Source organism: Sciurus carolinensis, chromosome 2 (genome assembly GCF_902686445.1).
Source record: "Sciurus carolinensis chromosome 2, mSciCar1.2, whole genome shotgun sequence".
Classification (NCBI taxonomy): Eukaryota; Metazoa; Chordata; class Mammalia; order Rodentia; family Sciuridae; genus Sciurus; species Sciurus carolinensis.
The window spans coordinates 40,829,577-40,850,058 of record NC_062214.1 but is presented as its reverse complement, the minus strand read 5'-3'; the positions used below and the strand labels follow the sequence as shown (position 1 = coordinate 40,850,058).

Genomic DNA, 20,482 nt, shown 5'->3' with positions numbered 1-20,482 from the left:
TTCTGGCTAAGTTTTCTTTGTATCTGTATGCATGCATGTGTTCATGTGTTTGTGACTAAAGTGTGTGTGTGTGTGTATGTGTGTGTACATGTGCATGTAGCCAAATTAAATTTCTTTTTCTCAGTTCCTGTTTTACTTGAATTCTAGGAAACTTTCTTGAGAAATCTAACTGGTAACTATCTACTTTTGTGTCTTTGGCAAAATCAACTAGTATTCTCTGTATACCAACCCACTCATCATTTTTTAAATATATTTCTTCTTGCCTTTGTATCCACTTAGCATTCTTTCCCATTTGCAAAATTACTCTTTTCCTCTCCCTAAAGTTCATCATCTTTGGGGGTGGGTGGAGGTTAGATTGTGACACTAGGAAATCTTCTAGTTTCCTCTATCTCCTGGTGAAGTTTCCAGGTACATCCATGTTTATTTATTGGGTGGCTGATATTAAGGGGGAACCTCCACTATTGAGTGATGCTCTCTATCATTGTAAATACGGGGAAGTCACTATCATATCTAATCACCACACCAAGGTCCTTGCTGGAATTTTCTCATTATTTGCAGTTTGGCTTTGTCTGTACAGTGAAGGGAAAGAGGAGCAATCAGGGGGTTGACACACCCAGTCTGCATTCCTGCCTGTCCCTGTGCTGCTCTTGATAAATTTGCAGAAGAATTCAATTAGGAATGGGACGATCACACTTCAACAGGGCTTGGAGCACACTGATCAGGTGGGACTGTCTGAGGTGGCAACCTGAAGTTGTTGATGAATACCAGGGATTTGGTGACTGTGAGATTGGACATTTCACTTTGATTTCACTTTGATGATGACAGGTCATTTCAAAGCTTTTTTTTTGTTTGTTTGTTTGTTTTTTTGAATAGTTCTCTCTCCTTCCCTCTTGTCTCTATTTCTGATATGTTTTCACCTGTGTCCTTTATATATTTCATCAATCATTACTCAAAATAGAAATACATTTATTTTCCTCTTTTTCCTTTTTCTAAAATGAAATTAGTAAAAACTGAGGGAAGAAACGAAGTGCTCATTTTTGAAATTTGAGAATGATCGTGTTTGCTCATTCCCAAGCCAAGACAAGATCTGACACATTAGAGACAAGGAATGTGTGAGCTCTTTGCCTGGGTGCAGACCCAGGCTCACCTCATGCTGATGATGCCGGGACCCTCTGGTCCACCTGCCTCTCTCCTCAGTGCACTCAGATATTTCACATTCCATCTTGCTTTCTTGGCCCCATGGGGGCAAGCCTTATATTTGCTTCTCTATATTCAGTCTAGATGAATTCCCCCCACAGTCCTCTGACCTAATCCCTCCTGGCAGAGGGAACAAAGAGCACAAAGGATCCCACAGTTCATGTATATATTTTTCATACAGTGAACTCAATCATCCATACTAATGGGAGGGGACCATTAGAACAGATAATCCAAAAATCCATTCATTATTCTTTAGAAATAGATCACACGATTGTTTCTTGAAGGCCTGGTAATTAAGTTTGGCTCAAGCTAAAGCTCTTGCTTTAATTAATTTGCATAAAAATTGCTCTGGGGACATCAGTCTGGAATTAAGCCTTTCTAGGGTTTTAACCTAAACTCACTTTGCAAATGGACTGTTTTTGAACAAAAGCAACAACTTAGTTTTATTGTTTGCAGATTATTAGATGCTCAAATTTTTCTAAGAACAAAGGCTGTGTCTTTGATGCTTGTCTTAAAGAGACAATGGAAAATGTGCCTTTTTGTTAAGCTTGAAACTTGATTGCTGCTAATATTCAAAATTTCACTTTTACCATGCCTAAAAATATCTCAGATTAAAAGCAAAAGTTAAACCTATATTAGCATGAATTTGATTATCTCCTAGACATTCTTGGTTTTCTCCTAGGTCCATTAAAATTTACACTTCTAATGTAAATTATTTCTAAAATTATTTTTTCTCATAGTTATGGAGAAAATGCAATATCTTTCCAGATGCACTGAAGAATATGTAAGTAATGAGACATATTTTTACAACTAAGGGGTGGACACAATATTGTGAATTCCCATCTTTCTGAGTATGCATGTATATACATATATACATACATACACATATACATACATATATACTAATTTCTGTGTATATGTGTCTATATATGTGTATATGTATATACCAAATATATTTTGGCATCAAAATATATTTATACTTTTATTCCTGCCCTATTATTTCATAATAAGCATCATCCACCATCATTACAATCTTTCCAGAAATCTTATTTTGAAAATATGTACAATATTCTATGTTATGGATAAAATTTCAGATATTTTCTATTTCTGTGTGTGCACCCAGGCACCATTAAGCACAACATTGCAAGTACCATTAAATACAATGTTGCAATGAACATTTTTGTGAATAAATATCTCCATGCTCTTGATGGGTGTTACTCGATGTTAAACTCCTGCAATATAAGTTTTCCATCCAAGTATGGAAATACTTATTAAGTTTTGCCAAAACTGTAAGCCAGAATGTTATGCCCTTTAGTACATGTGTGTGTTTGGAAACCCTATTCCAACCAATTTTGTGTATTTTCAATTATTCAGAAAGAGAAGATAGCACATTCTGATTTTATTTTCATTTCTATAAACAGGACCATCTTTTTCAAGTTTGCAATTATTATATTTCTTCTTTTACATATTATAGTTGACTGTATCCACCATTATGGTATCATACAGATTGCTCTAAAACTTCTCTGTGCTTTTTCCATTCATTCCCTCCTATACCTGAACACTTAGAAACCACTAATCTTTTTCCTGTCTCTATAGTTTTGTCTTTTCTGGAATGTGATATAACTGGAACCATATAGTTTATAGCTTTTTCAGATTGTCTTCTTTCACTTAATAATAAGCATGTAAGTTTCTGTCACATCTTTTCACGACTTTATAGCTCATTTCTTTTTAGTGCTGAATAATAACCTTTGGTCCTTTTGCTCTAATATTTTATAGTTTCATTTTTACATTGTATCTTTGCTCCTTCTGGAATTTATGTTGGTATAAGGAATGAGATTGAGATTCAACTTACTTTTCCAAATAGCCAACCAGTTGTCTTAATGCCATTTATTGAGCGATCTGTCTTTGAAACATCAGCTAGAATATGTACTGAAATCCCAGATCTACTTGGGTCTATTTCTAAACTCTTCAGTCTGTTTCATTGATCAGCTGTCTACTCCTCTAGCAGGACTATACTGTTAACCACATTTTAAAAACGTTCCACGTCATTTTTAGTCCATTTGTTCTTTCATTGCTGATAATATTGTATCTGTGAATTCCCCATCCCATTTCCAACAGTTTTTATTTGTATTGTGTGTTGCCCCATCATCTGACACAAAAAGATCCATTGCTGTTCTATTTAATCAGGGATTTAAATTTTTATCAGTATAAGATAACCCACTTGAGGCTTTTGGCTAGAATTCTAACTGGATAGACTCAAAGAAGTTTTTCATGTTCTCTTTGATGTTCATTTCCCATATTTTTTTTCTAGCTTTATCCTTTAAAAACTTTACAATTTTATTGAATTTCATTCAATCTGCATGATTTTCACTTGATAAAGTAACTTAATTATGCTTACTGTCATAACTATTTGCTTGTGTTTCTGTCATCTTGTTTGATACATTGTGATTTGGTTATACTGCTATTTACATTTTATTATTAGTTGCATTATTAAATATACTTACATGTTTAATATGAGCTTTTGGGGGATTTTAAAAATTAAGATAGCTTCCTTCATATTTGTGATTATCCTACAATTCATCAAGGATGTTCTTAACTTAGAATATTGTTAGAATCTATAACTGAGAACTTTTAGCTTTTGAGTTCCTTTATGGAAGGAAGTCAGCCTTATGTGCAACTCTCCCTGTGCCACAACTTAGTCTTTGTTCTGTAGCCTCTGCCATTAATGATTCCTTTCTTTCCTCACACTTCTTTCCCTTCCTCATTTCCTTCCTACCTTCCTCTCTTAACCACTTTATAAAATTACAACATAAACAAAAGAAGGTAAAAACAAATATATAGGGCTTAATTAAATAACCAAAGGGAAATTAAAAACTATATGTTTTTAAAATAACTGTTCAGCCTACAATTCCCTCTCATGGCCCCCTCCCAGTCAGTACCTCCTCCGCAATCACCAACCTTTAACCAATGCCCTGGGCTGTCAGAGTAACCACTATCTAGATTTTATTGTTTTACTACTAAAATATATTTTTTAACCATACAATATTTTTTATCCTGATTTTTGAACTTGATATCAAATTCTGCAACATATAGATGATCCCTGCAATACATATGATGGTTTGACTTAACAATGTTTTGACTTGATGTTGTGAAAATGTACCCATTAACGATTCTGTTTTTCACTTTTAGTAAGTGTTCAATGGATTACAAGAGATATTTAATACTTTATTAGAAAATAGGCTTTATTTTGCTCAACTGTGGGTTCTGAGCACATTTAAGGTAAACTAGGTCTAAACTGTGATGTTTGTGGATGAGAAGTATTAAATGCATTTTTGACATAATTTCAACTCACAATGAGTATTATCAGGATGTTACCCTATTATAAGGTGAGGATGATCTGCATAGGTGTTGTACCTTTTCCAATTTAACATTATGTTTATGACATTCATCCACAGTTTTTAAATGCAATTTTCCAATGAGACTTTTTCTTCATCCTTATCTTTCTTCCTGTGTAACTTGTATTTTTTTTTCTGATTGTTTATCATATCATTCTCTTTATTTCTAGTTTTAAGTTGATTATGATGTGCTAGAATGCTTTTCTTTCTCTTTCTTTTGCTTAGGGGCCGTAGAAGTTCTTGGATATGTGGGTTCATAGTTTCATCAAATAATTGAAAATTTTATCCATTTTTACTTAAAAATATTTTTCAATCTGTTGCTCCTATACCTACTTTCAGATATTCTTATTTATGAATGCTATAATTGGAATTTTCCTTCATGTTGTTTCATAGCTTACTGATGATCTTTTCATTTTTTCCCCAGACTTTTATTCTTTCTGTATTTCAATTTGGATAGTTTCTCTTGCTACATCTTCAGATTCACTAATCTTTTCTTCTGTAATGTCTACTCTGCCATTGTTTTCCATCAATTATAATTTACTTCAGACCTGTGCTTTTCATCTCTATAAATTCAATTTGAGTCTTTTTATATCTTCCATAACATGAATTAACATAATAAATATTTCTTTTAGCTTTTTGGGGATATGGAATATAGCTATGATAACTTTTAGCATGTTCTGTCATACTAATTATCTCATCTCTGCTATTTCTGGATTGACTTCTATTAATTGATTTTTCTTCTCCTGTGGGTCATACATTCCTGCTTTCTGTCAAATATTGTGAAGGATCTGAGATTCTGACCTACTTGCAAATTAATATGTTAACTAGCTACAATTCCCTGGATGCTGATGAAAGACTTGGATTTCTGAGGTCAAAGATGAAGATGAAGAATAGTTTAGTGTTCAGATCAATAGCAGTAACCAGGGTCATTTTTCCCATTCCCTGAGCCCAGTTCCCACAGGGTGTCATCAGAGGGACACATGGTATCTGCACAGTTGGTGGGTTGTATCAAAGGGAAGGAATCTCTAATGAGGAGACTCTGGATCTTTTATTATGGACAGTTAAGTATATCTGCTCTTTGATCTAGAGGGAGATACTACTCCTATCTTCCAAGGCCGTCAGCAAACCTGTTCATTGTCTTTCAAGGTTGTTTGCTATATAAAAATTCTTGATACAACCAGTCAGAACACAAGCCTCTGCTCACAAGATGTACAGAAACATGAAAGAGGCACAGAGAATTGTCTTCTGATATTTCTTTTCATTCCTGGAAATTTTGTCAGTTTTACTTTGTGGAATGTGAGATATACTTATGTACTTATAAACATTCTTAAATACATTCTGGAATACAGCTAGGTTACTGAGAAAAATTTGATCCTTTAATGTCTCGTTTTTAAGTGTATGAGGGAGGACGAGAGTAGCCTGGGGTCTATTGCTTTTTCAATTTTTTTTATTTTTTACAGACTGCATTTTCTATTGCTCTTTTTTGCTCTATTACAGAAGCAAAACTCTTCTGAGGTCTCCGTGAATTAGCAGCTTTTCCAGTTCTGGCTGGTGGCAATGAGGCCCTCATCCCAGTTCAGGTGTAATTCCCTCAGAACATTTAGCATTATTTACATAGCCTGGGGTAGTTTCCTTCCATGCATGCAACCAAATAGTCTCAGCTGGTGATTGAGGCATTCCCTCTGTGGGGATTCTTAGAGATCACAAATTCTTTTTCACCTACATCTGATATCTTATTAAACTGCAAATCTGTTCATTGAATCATTAATTTCAATCACAGGATCTTTTCTTTCTAGACTTTCTTTTCTTCTCAATATCCAGTTCTCAGATAAAATTTTCAATCTTATCATTATTCCTTTATACATAGTCTGCATCATTACTTTATACTTTGTAATTACAACTCTAATATTCTCAGGTCATGTGGGTCTATTTCTCTCATCTCTTCAGAAACAGAAAATTGTTTCATGTTCTCTTATTTATTCATTTTGGCAGGAAGCTATTTAGTATGTGTGTGAAAGATATAATTTTTTAAATTTAAATTTTTTTTTTTTTTTTTTTTTTTTGCTACCGGGGATTGAGCACAGGGCTCCTTAACCTTTTGGTTCCTTTTGGTATATGTATCTTTAGGTTTTCAACCCAAAATATAGGGTGGTGGGCGTAGTATGATACCTTTCCCTTTTCACCAATGGGACGCCAGACATTTTTCTGCTGAATCAGCAAAAAATGTTTACCTTCTCCTAAGATAAAAATAGTTTTAAATTCTGGAGATTATTCATATCTGGAGATTATTCTCCTCCCAGGACTTAGTTTGACAATTCTTTGCTATCTTATTTACTCTTGAATGCCTTCAAACTTTTTCTCTTTTTCCCTCTCACACAATACATACAATATATGTATTTAAATATAATTTATTAAGTAATATGCATTATGTGTGCTACATATTTCTACTATATGTGATAAATAATATATAATGTATATCATACATATAATATATATAGTTTTGTCTAAGTTGTCTAGTTGTTTTTAATGAGATAAATGATCTAAATTATTTTGACTTTCATTACTAAGAGTAGAAGTCTCTTCTTTACCTTTGCTATTTTTGAACATCATATACTATAAATTTTAGTTAAAATATTTAGAGCTGAGCATGATGGCACATGCCTGTAATCTAAGTTATTTGGGAGACTGAGGTAGGATGATCACAAGTTGTAGGCCAGGCTCAGCAATTTAGCAAGACCCTCAGCAACTAAGAGAAAACCTGTCTCAAAAAAAAAAAAAAAAATTAGAAAAGATATTTATATACTTATTTTAAAATAATTATGTTAACACTTTCTTATATTTAATTAGTCTTACCATATAGTTCCTTTTCCTTCCAACTTTTTTGGTTTTGAATTTTACCTTCCTTCCTATATTTATTTATTTATTTTTTTACAGGTCTTTGGTTAGTTTATTCAGAAAGGATACCTGGGTAGCATACTTTCTTACTCTTTGTATTCCTGAGAAAATATTACTTTTGACTTTATGCATGAATAATAACTTCACTAAATACAGAAACCTTGTCCTTTAGAGCTCTGGAAATGTTACTTCATTTTCTCTAAGCATTTAGGGTTGCAGAAGAAGAAGGCTAAAGCTAATCTGATTCTGGTGATATTACTTATAACCTGATTTAGACTTTCTTGTATGCTTTGAAAGCCTTTATCATTGATCTTCAGAAATTCCATGAAGCTACACAGGTGTCTGTTCTCATTTGAGTTTTCATTTTCTTTGCCTATAAATATAATGCCTATTCTCATGTTTTGGGCAGAGAAACTGGTTTGCATTAGGAAAACTTTTTCCTATTAGTTTTCTAAAGATTGCTTCATTTGTTTGTTCTATTTGCTCTTCTTGGTATTCCAAGGCTATGTAGATTTAATCTCCTGGGTTTATTCTCCATATGTCTCACATTTATTCTCATTCTTATCACACATTCATTTCAATAGTTGCCAATCCAATGCTTATAGAATACAGGCAGGTAACAATAAGCAAAATAAATGAAGCCAGCCTGGTACAAAAATAATGGGTAATAAAGATTGTGGAAAGCAGAAACCCTATCTCAAGATGTCAGCTACCAATCAGCTGGTGTTCAGCACTAAGAAAAAAACTCAAAATTTCATTTTTCCTCATAAAAACTCAAATCTGTTTTTGTAGATGGAATGTTTTCCAATAGGAAAAAAAAAATAACTGCAAAAGGATCTCACAACTTACCATTGGGATGATCTTGGTCACACACAGAATGATCTGTTACTTCACTATCTTTTATAATATTGTCATCCTTTGAAGAATCTGACAACAAACAAACATTTTATTAGCATTTTTAACAGAAAAAAATAGCACCTTTCAGTACTAATATGATAGATGTATGTTCAGGGCAACAGAATTTATTATTTAAAAAAATCATTCAAATACTTAAATATTTTCATTAATAAATAACTTTTCTTAAAGTAGTGTGTGAGATAAACACACAAAGCTTACAAAAGTAGAGATGTAGCTGGGGCATCCGTTTGCAACAAAGAAGAAAATATAAAGCAGGCTACATGCATCAGTGAAAGTCTTAGAATTGCAGGAAAACATATGAAAGGAAGGCAAAATACAGAAGATTAAAGGAATATCTAATTTTAATGTTCTTAATGTTTTCAGTACTATAGTTGTTCAGATATGCAAGCCTCTAGTCCTTGAAAAAATCAGAAATAGCACTTTGGAAATCCAGTGGTAATTATGATCATCTTTCCCGGGTACCATACCAGTTGCACAATAGCAATGAGGGAATGCATACCTTCTGTTCTGAGCAATGTCATTCTCTCCCTCACATAGCACATTTAAATATGAAAGTAGCATACACTTCTTATTTGATTATAGTATATACTATATAGGAAATAACATGGTTGGAAGGATTCTATGAACTCTTGCAAAGCTAGAATGTTGACTGTTTGAGGTCTCTCTGAAGGTTCTCAGAAAAGACATTGGATTGAGCCTGTGAATGGGTCAGCAGGAATACATAAAATAGGTCTCTTATTCATTTACAAACATTTATTAAGGGTTAACATGTGGCAGACACTGTTCTGGATGCTGGAGAGTCAATAGGGAACGTACAACAAAATCTCTGCCCTCATGGAGCTTAAAATCTAGTGTGTATGTGTATATATATAAAATATATAAATATATATATATATATATATATATAAATATATGTTTTTTTTTATGTAGCCAAAAGGAAGGTAATTCAAAGATATCTAAAAACCTCTAGTTAATCCTGTTTGCATGTGGCTATGGAGAAAGCTGGAGATGGCAGACCTATACCTGTTTAAAAATTAGTGCTCTACTGAGTTTGCATCTCTAAGTTGAATTTTAAGAGAGATGACTTAGATGGAGTCTAAAATGATCATTCTTTCCTTGTTTCTCTTTCCTCTCTTCCTTCCCTCTCAAAACTTGTAGATAGATAGCTTTAAACATTTGGTTTGGAATCTTATGAGAAGGTTTATTTCTTCAACCTGCCACAAGCAACATTTGATGGACAAGTGAGAAACCTGGGTAGTTAACATATGATTCAAATTTAATAACCAGTGAAGCAAGTATACACCTGAAGTGTATGGTTTTAATTAACTGCAAATAATTCCCCCAAGGCAAATGTTTAATTATCTGCACTGCTTCTTATTTCTTTCTGAGACTGACAATAAGTTTAAAAGTCAAAATTTAGAAGCAAAACTGAGCATAGACACATTTCTAAAACTGTTATCTCACTCATGTCAAATTGTTTTAAACCAACTCCCATTAAAATGTGCCTTTTTAATTTTGGAGCTAACATGTAGATTGAAAAAAATCTTTCAAATGCTTTTTTTCTAATTAACAGTGAAAATAAACAATGATTGAAAAAGGAACTCTCTGTATTAGGCTAAAATTTAAATGTGAAAGTGTTTCAGTTTTACTCATTTATAGGAAAATGTTATCATTTGATATGTTGTCTTTTACAACACTCATTTCAGTATTAACATTTTAGAATTATCTAAGATTTTACGTATATTTAAAATTTATTCATTTGCACTGAACAATAATTCATCATTCTTTTTAACTTACATAAACATTATGTTTCTGCATGATATATTACTTAAGAAATGTTTTTTTAAAAGATAATTTACATTCATTTTTAAAGCTTGTGATCTAATGATTCACATGAGTGGAAAGTATTTGAAAAATTAATCATTGAGCTGCATCTGTTTTTGTCACCAAAATCTGTGTCTTCAGCAAATTACCCTTTTCAGTTTCCTTGGGAGATTGCTTTAACATTACCAAGGCATCTTTTGAGCTCATGTTCTGTATATAATCTATATAATGCATTTCACTGAATCCAAGATATCATCAGTTGATATTTGCACTATTATTCAGTGGTACCAAATAAATTCATTATATATGCTAAGATGTATCCTGATAATAAATTAAATATGTGAAAAATATGCATTTCAGAGATACACTATTTGAGTGTATTCTATGTGTGCACACAAATATACATATTCATGTGAGGACAAGGACTTCATATTAACATGACAGATCTCCAAATCCAGTCTGTCTTTTCTCCAGAAATGATTCTATCTACACATCTGTCAATAGTGTAGGATGAAAGCTATAAACTTGTGATAGCATTCACAAATAGCCAGGTAGCTGTGGAAGATTGTTTCTACAGATTTACTCTATTAAAAGGGCTATTTGAATTTTCAGGCTCACAGACTTTAGCAAGACTGGATTTGATCCTGTATATTTTAAATTATGGTTTTTATAACATGCTTAGTTATGGGTTTGAAGCAATTAGTGCAGGTTTTCTGTTTAGGAGGAAATACAAGCTGCATTGCATGTACATATATAATCATTACTCATGAGAGAGAGAGAGAAAGTATATCTGGTTGTTATAGTCTGAATGTTTGTGCCCCCTCTCCCCAAATTCATATGCTGAAATCCCAACTCCTAAAGTGATGGCATTAGGGATGGGCCTTTGGGAGTTGATTAGGTCATGAACAGGAAAACTTCATGAATGGGAATTGTGCCCTAACCAAAGGGCCTGAGATACCCTTTGCCTTTTCTATGTGAAGGCACAGCAAGAAGGCTATCTGCTGGGTGTTGTGGCATATGCCTGTAATCCCATCTGTGTGGAGGCTGAGACAGGAGGATTGCAAGTTTGAGGTCAGCCTCAGCAATTTAGCAAGGCCCTAAGTAATTTGGGGAGACCCTGTCTCAAAATAAAAAAATAAAAAGTGCTGGGATGTGACTCAGCACCCCTCAGTTCAATTCCCAATATCAAAAAAAGGGCTCTGTCTATGAACTAGAAAGTGGACCTTCACCAGACATCATTAACTCTGCCAGTACCTTGATCCTGGACTTCCCATTCCCTAGAACTGTGAGAAATATATGTATTTTTTTTGTTTACAAGTTATCCAGTTTATGGAATTTTGTTATAGAAATCTACATTAACTAAGACACCAGTCCATTTATTGTACAACTATAAATTCAACAGCTAAAATGCTTATTAGTTCTATGCAAGTTCTATAAACTACCCACAAAAATGTAGTTGTTTATATTAAATTCTTATAGTACCTTATCATTTGGCAATATTAAAAACTGCAAAAGAGTTATACCTAATTCTGTTTCAGTGTTTTTTTTTTTTAATAGAAGAAACTGGAATTAAATTTATATGTAGATTCTGACTTTCAGAATCTTTGAGGTCAATGTCATATTTAAGGATTTTTAAAATACAATTATTAAATCAAATATTCAAGTCAAAGTTCTATACATAGATGTGCTTTTAAGATTAACAGGAATAAAAAGGAAATAATTTCATAAATTTTAAAAATACCTCCCATTAAGAAAATTGAAAAAGATTTAAAAGAATGTTTAAAATTGATTAAAATAAAATGAAAAGCCCCATAAAATAGAAATTTCAAAAAGTAGGCCACTTTTAATGCAGTCACACATATCTACATGAAGTAGTACATACATGGATTTAATCTATGATGACAAATGATGAAACTACTGAAATTTTTATAAACATATCTATGCAATAAATCAAAATAAATACTATCTTTTCCCAAGATATCCACTTAGAACAAACATTTTTAAACCCAGAGAAACCCTGGGTATACTCCAGGAATTCATAAAACTTCTTGGCAAGATTTACAAAAGTGTGTTTATATATTCATGTTAATTTTTTGGAAGGAGATAGTTTTTGGTCACATTCTCATGTGGACCTATCTAACCCAGAAAGTTTAAAAATAACTATAAAAATTTATATCCCAATGCCTGTGATGCTGCCATTTTACAAAAGATGGTCAGGATGACTTTTGAGGAAGTAGCTACCAAGCTTGATGCCCACTTCAAGAATTCATCAATGACAAATCTTGAACTTTTCAGGTAAATTTGACTTGTTAAAACAGCCAAAAAGTTATTGGGATGTCTCTAATAAATAAGGAAGATGATCTACTTGGCAAGAAACATTTTGTGCCAAATTAGGGGTAAATATAAAATATAAAATGTTAGATGATTAACTCTTTGAAGATGATTTCAAACCAGGAAGTCTACAAAATACTTCTAGTAAGATTGTTATCCCCTAATAACTATTTAGGGTGGCAGGCAATCATTTTGGTATAGAAACTCTAACAAGTTTGTACAAAATAAAGGCTATACACAAATATCCACACACAATATATTGTTTTTCAGCAGTGTGTAAACATCTAAATGAGTATCAGAGCTCAATGCAAAAGTTGCACAGAAATGCAATCACCTGGACTTCCTTTGATTTTTGTAAACCGATTTGATTATACCAAACAAAACATTTATCTTGGCCTGCTCATTGAAATCTCTGGTTTATTATGTGAGGCAATTAGGATCAAGTAATTTTTCCTCCATCTGAACAGGGTACTTATCTACAGTAAACTGGAGTCTGTGCAGCTGTCTACAGTCTCATGGAAATTTTACAATGACTAGTCCTTTATATAGGAAAAATACATTCTGCAAAACATCCAGAGAACGCAGATGTCGATGATCTGAACTGTGCGTGGTCCCAGTGAAGTTGGATACACAAGGATGAACTATATTTACCTGAAAGGTATCTGGGTTCAGACAGGACATGGCTCTGGGTGTCAGGGGGCCCAAAAGAGCTATGGATGATCATTTATCTTCATTATGCTCTCATTAACCCCCATTAAAAGGTGGCCAGTCTTTCCCAGAGCTCTGGAATCAAGGTACTAACAGCCTTTGAAGCACAGTTAGGAAAACTACCATCACAGACAACTAACTTGATAACTATTAGAATACCTGTTCCTAATTCCAGATAGTGAACTTGGGTAAAATCTTATGCTGGGATGAATACTAGTTGAGGATTATAATACAGAGGATTTAGAACTATAAACTTCATAATCGCATGGCAATCTAGTCACCTTACATAACCTCAGTTTCTATAGCTAGGAATGGAAGTTATTAAACTAGACGATCTCTCTAAGATACTTTACAATGCTAATCTGAAGAATTATTCAAATTATCTCTTTGTTCTGCACAACACCTCTCTGTAAATGTTCCCACTTTCTCCTTATTCTCTGCCTACCAGTTGACTGGTTCACGCTGAGAGTTTTATTGTCTACTTATAAAATGAAGGTTAATAGTGGGAGAAGAACTGTGGTGTGCCACCAGGGCCACACTGGCCCTCTTTAACTCAGCGACTGGATCAAGAATCATCACAATGTAAAACAGAACAGCTGGATATGAAGCTGGGTTGGACCACTATGGAAAAAGAAATGCTTAATTACCCTTTCCATCAAGTTAATTTTTCCCCTTTGGCAATGTAAACAAAGGCAAATCTGCTCTTATTTTTAGTCGTCTGTGACTTGGCTGTTTTAGTATCCTTGACCTTCTCTTTTTGACTTTCTCATCTTGCCTGTACCTTGTGAAACCTCACACCACAGGCTCTCTTGACATTACTTAAAATAAAGAAAAAAATCTGGCCAGACCAAAGACATGAAAAGTAGCCATGGTTCTGAATATAAAAAGGGTTGGAATTCTGTTATATAGTTCATTTGCATCAAGAGATCTATTGTATAACATGGTGACTGTAGTTAAAAACAATCTATTGTATACAATTGTCCCTTGATTATCTGCAGAGGATTGGTTCCCTCCTGCACGCCCTCAGATTCCAACATCCACAGATGCTTATAAAATATAAAATATGTCTTTTATAAAATGGCATAGTATTTAATCTAGGCACATCATCCCATATACTTTCAATCATTCAGAGATTACTTATATTACCTAATAGTATAAAAAAAGACTTTGTAAGTAGTTGTTATACTGTTTAGGAATAATTACAAGAAAAAGAAAGTCTGTATGTGATCATTACAGATGCAATATCTTTTTCCTAATATTTCGATCTTCAGTTGGTAGTATCCACATAATGCAGAGCCCACAGATAAGGAAGGCTAACTGGAAAATTGCTAGAAGGGGAGATTTTAAGTGTTATTTCATAAAAATAATGGTATGTGAGGTAATGCATAACATTAATTAGCATGATTTAACCATTCTGCAGTGTGAACATATGCTACAGTTTGGATCTGGAATGTCATCCAAAATTCCACATGTTAAAGGCTTGGTCCTCAGCTTGGTACTATTGGAAGGTGGAGGAAACTTTAAGAGGTAGGGCCTAGAGGGAGGTCTTAGGTTTTTGGGTTTATGCCTTCAAAAGAGATTGTGGGACCTGGGTATCTTCCTCTTTTCACACTGGGTTATGAGGAGAACAGGCTTCCTCTGCCACATGCTCCTGACACGATGTTCTACCTCGCCACATGTCCAAAAGCAATGTGTCAATCAACCATGGACTGAACCCTCTGAAACTATGGACCAAAATAGATCATTTATCTTATTACATTGATTATCTCAGCTATTCATTATAGTAACAAAAGGCTGACTAACACATCTTTCAAAATATCATGTTGTACATTTCTATATATATATATTTATATATATTATATATAATTTATATGTATATATATTTATATATATTATATATAATTTATATGTATGTGTGTGTGTATATATATATATATATATATATATATATATATATATTTTGTTCTTTTGCCAATTGAAAAAAAAATTCACCTACAAGCCTGGAAGAAGAGATTTGTTTGCATTTTGGTTTAATTTGGTCTGATGATGAAAGGTTATTTTCACTGTATTACTGAGAGGACCTTTCCCTTGAGGGAAGTGAAAAGCTTCCAGTAGTGGCCCCTCTGAGATTGGTCAGTCTGGCAGTGGGTCACTACTTCTCAGTTGTTCTGTTTCACAGAAAAATGGAGGCAATAGAAAGAAATCTGTCTCCAGATTCATAAATGCTATAGCTTCTGAGGGCAGATTATTTTTATCCAGACACTTGGAGAGTATGCTGAGATGCCAGTACCTCCTGCTGCTGAGAGCCAAGGATTTCCAAGTCTTTAAAGACTAAGTCATAACCCCCCCTTCAGGATCCTAACTTGTCCAAGTGATGTAAAGTGACATGTTCAGAGATAAGATAAACACTTGGATCCTTTGTGGAAGTTACTAATTCTATGTGAATCTCAAAGACTTGGATGAGTTCTTATTAGCATTTGTTTCTCAAACTAGAAGATCCTCAAACCCCTTACACTCCATCCAAGAAGAATAGAGGTTTAATTGTGTGGGCTTCCATCTTCCCATGTGCTTATTTTCCTTTATTTCTTTTTCTTTTCTTTTTAACTTTTCCTTAATGCAGTGCATATAATTCTACTATATGGATTGCTTCAGTGTTGTTTTATAAAATCTATAAGTCATTTTACTACAGTCTGATCTGTTGGACATTCAAGCTGAGTCTATTTTTATTTTTTCTTTTCTTTTTTTTTTTTGCCATTGAAAATAATCCCATAATCCCACCTTGTTGTTGTAATGGAAGTCTGAGGCTTGGATTCATTTATCTCTTCTCACCTCTTTCTGTTAGTCCTTTCCAGGACATTTCATTTCTGAGATCTGGAGGGGCTATATCTCTCTAGAGTTAGAGTAGCTACAATAGAAACAGCCCACACCAGCTGAGACTTGTAGCAGATAGTGTCTACCCACTCATTTTCCTTTGAAATACCCTTGAAATTGCAGCAGATGATTCTGGCAAACCAGCTGCTTTCTGAGACTTGACTGAGACCATTACTCTGAATGGACCAGAAGTACCCAGTAGTTAATGTCCAATATCTGACCGAAAAGGATTTAGGGGATATGTAATCCCCCCACCCTTAGATCATTCTAAATATGTTCTATAAACCTCTTAGAAGAATGGAGTCCCAGATTCCCTCATCATAACTTGCTTGCTAATGTCATCCATTGATGGTTTTCCCTTCCCTGTCCAACTTCTTCAAGCCTCACCTGTGCTTCTGGGACTACCTCCCAAATGAACCATTTGTATACTAGCCTTGTCTCAGGATTTGCTTTGTGGATCTAAAATTAAGACAGCCAAGATAGTCTCCTACTACTTAGTAGCAAAAATGTGAATGCTCACCCTATCCTCCTGACTTACAGTTTTCTGTTCCCTTATACCATGTTGTCTTTAAGTAGGGATGTTGGGGACAGTAGCTGCCATCTAATCAGAGTCAGTTAGGAAAAGAGGTTGCCTTGTTTTGCTATATATTACCCTGACAGGTGAGCCACAGATGAGTGATGAGGGATGGGATCTAGAAGGATATTTACGGTTGGACCACAGCCACTAAGGTGGACTGACATGAGAGCCCCACCTACCAGGAGAGAAATAATCATAGATTATGGTGAATGGAATCAATTGGTTCTTGAATGGATGATTGTTGGAGAAGGTGTTGAGTCTCTAGGGAACTGCTTGAACAGCTGAAGTAGTACTCAGGGTTGAAGACACAGTTTGCTCATTCCTTGCCTCTCTGACCAACAGACTTTACCTCAACATACATCTCTTGCATAACTTGAAAGAGTCTAACTCATTTTGTGGTTCTTGCAAATTCATGATGTAATTTTAATGTGCATAAATTCTTTAAACATTTCTCAAGTCCTCTTTACAAATATTATTTTAAGAAGTCTGGCATTCTTTTAGATCCATTTTTAAAAAATGTTCACCTTTTTAGTCATTTCAAAATGTACAGCGTTCATTGGTACTAGACCAAGAAACTTCCAGAAAGTTAAAGAGGGGAACAGCTTGGTCATGCAGGATAAAACAAGTTCAGTAAATTTCATTTTCAAATATGACCCTGGGGTAGAAAAAAAAAACAGGTGACATCTGGTATTATAGGAAATGGGGTGTATAGAGGTATTTGCATGATGAGGACAATGTTTTGCCTCATAAACCAAGAAAAATGTGTTAAAACAAAACACTATAAAATGTTATTTTATGAGGACCCTGGGAAGTATACTAAGGATTAACTTAAAAGTGTTATTCGCTATTTCCAAGAGGATTTTATTTGAATTTGCTACTATTTTAGGATAGGTTTTACTCTAAGTTTTAGAAATCATGGGCTGGGAATGTGGCCTAGTGGTAGAGTTCTAGCCTAGCATGTAAAAGGCTGAGTTCCAACTCCAGCATCAAAAAAAAAAAAAAAAAAAGATATTAGAAATCATTCCAACTTTCCCTAATGCAATGACTGACTGTGTTAGTTTGCTTAGGCTATTATGACAGACTATCTTAGACTGGATGGCTTAAACAACAGACATTTATTCCTTACAGTTTGGGAGACTGTGAAGTTCAAGATCAAAGTGCTGGTAGATTTGGATTCTGATGGAGGCTTTCTTCACAGCTGGCTCTGTGTTCTGGTTGTGTTCTCACATAGCCTTTCCTTGGTGATTGTGCTTGCAAAGAAAAATTCCTCAATCTCTCTTTCTCTTTTTATAAGGGTACTAATCCAATCATGAGGGCCTCGCCCTCATCTAATCCTAATTATCTCTCAAAGGCTCCATCTCTCAAAACTACCCCTTTGGGAGACAAAACTTCAACATTGGGTACAAGGGCTATTTGCATGATGCCTTTAACATTTGCACATTAGCTCTACAAGTAAGTATATATAGGTGCTGCCACCAGAGCAAAGTACAAAATGGATTTGGAAACGACATCTTTGCTAAATGCAATGTTCTCTTTCCCCATTCCAATTCTCTACAATCAAGTTTCCATTGGTCCTTAACTACATTGTTGTATGTATATATAGTATGATAATCTGGAGTGATAGTCAACACACTTCACGGGCACTGATGCCAGTCAGTAAGGATGGACATGTTCATGTACCTGGGGCAAGATCCTAGAGACCCTGAGGTATGCCTGGCATAGCAAGGTGATGGTGGGAAGGGTCACCTGCAAGGAGGGGAGTATGTCATTGCTTGTCAAACACCATGTAAACATTTCAGTATTTTATAAATACTCCCAGCTGTACACAAAAGCTTATTGGCAGAATATCACTTCTGCTTTGATTAGAAAAACATGCTGAAAAATTTCCTCAAAAAGATAATGACAGAAGTTTATTAACTACTAATACTCTGTTAAAATGAGAAGTAGTTTACTCTAAAAGTCTACAATGCCAATACTGAAAAATTCTTACACACAAATTTGTGATCACTTTTTTCCTTTAGTGATTCTTACCTGAAAAAGCACCATTGCAAATGGAATTAGTAAACATTTTAGGATAGTAGTACTTCTGTCTAGAAAACCACCTCTCTTTAGGGCAACATCAACCCCTGTTGCTTTGCTATACCTGCACAGTCCTACTGCTCCCTCCATCACTGGTGAGGAGAATTTATGGGATGGGACTCACTGTCAGAAGATGAAGCTGATAGCCACTGTGGTAGGAGCTGTACGGGAATGTCAAGAGGACCACCTGTCCCAAAGTATTCATCTTGTCCTCTCACAGTTTCCAGGGCAGTATTTTCTCATTTAGGGAATTGAAACTTTTGTCTTTGGGGGCTTTTTAAAGTGGAGATCTTGGAAGTATTCCACTTGAGTCAATTTGGGTTAATGGCAAGAACAAATTTCTGGGGATTGGTCTGAAGTCAGCAGAGAACAGGGAAAGACCACATTGAGCAAAGACCAAGAGGGAGGAAAGGACTTTAACCTGAGAGAATCAAGGCAGTATGTGTCCTCTAATCTGGAGAACTAAATGGTGTCACTTTAATGGCAGTCTCTATTTGTTACTCAGGAGGGGCAACTGTGAGAGGACTGAAGAATTAAAATGTATGCTGTTTATATTACTGAACATTTTCCTAAAACCTTGTATTCCTGCTGGGTGCAGTGGTGCACACCTGTAATCCCAATGGTTTGGGAGCCTGAGGCAGGAGGATCTTGAGTTCAAAGCCAGCCTTAGAAAGTTAGTGAGACCTTAAGAAACTTAGCAAGACCCTGCCTCAAAATTAAAAATAATAAGAGCTAGATGAAGTGCCAAAAAAAAATACATTGGAGAAAAGATAGCCTCTTCAACAAATGGTGCTGGAAAAACTGGAAATCCATATATAGCAAAATGAAATTAAACCCCTATCTTTCACCTTGCATAAGACAACTCAAAGTGGATCAAAGACCTAGACCAGAGACCCAGCACTTAATAGAAGAAAAAGGCCCAAATAGGCCCAAATCTTCATCATGTCTCCTTAGGACCTGACTTCCTTAACAAGACTCCTAAAGAACAAAAAATAAAATCAAGAATCTATAAACGGGATGAATTCAAACTAAAAAGCTTCTTCTCAGCAAAGGAAACAATCAATAACATGAAGAGAGAACCTACAGAGTGGGAGAAAATCTTTACCACATGCACCTCAGATAGAGCACTAATCTCCAAGATATATAAAGAACTCAAAAAACTTAACACCATAACAACAAATAACCCAATCAATAAATGAACTGAGGAACTAAGCAGACACTTCACAGAAGAGGATACACAATCAATAAATATACGAAAAAATGTTCAACATTTTTTGAACAGATCAGAGAAATGCACATTAAAACTACTCTAAGATTTCATCTCACTCCAATCAGGGTGGCAATTATCAAGAATATAAGCAACTGTAAGTGTTGGTGTGGATGTGGGGAAAAGGTTCACTCGTCCATTGCTGGTGGGACTGCAAATTGGTACAACCACTCCAGAAAGTAAGTAGTATGGCGATTCCTTAAACACTTGGAATGGAAACACCATTTGACCCAGCTATCCCAATCCTTGGTTTATACCCAAAGGACTTAAAGTCATCATGCTACAGTGTTACAGCCACATCAATGTTTACAGCAATTCAATTTACAATAGCTAAAATATGGAACCAACCTAGGTGCCCTTTTACAAGTGAATGGATAAAGAAAATGTGGTATATATATATATACCATGGAATATTACTCA

At 34.6% G+C, this 20,482-nt stretch overlaps 1 protein-coding gene across 3 annotated transcripts in view; it reads right to left on the bottom strand.

Annotated features, from left to right (window-relative positions):
• The window catches only part of Macrod2 (mono-ADP ribosylhydrolase 2), a 2,075,735-nt gene that overhangs the window by 90,596 nt on the left and 1,964,657 nt on the right, over positions 1 to 20,482 (bottom strand). For all 3 annotated transcript variants that reach the window (XM_047537628.1, XM_047537632.1, XM_047537630.1), the window contains exon 14: positions 8,337 to 8,414. In XM_047537628.1, the coding sequence (XP_047393584.1) occupies positions 8,337 to 8,414 (78 nt within the window). The remainder of the gene's footprint in view (positions 1 to 8,336; positions 8,415 to 20,482) is intronic.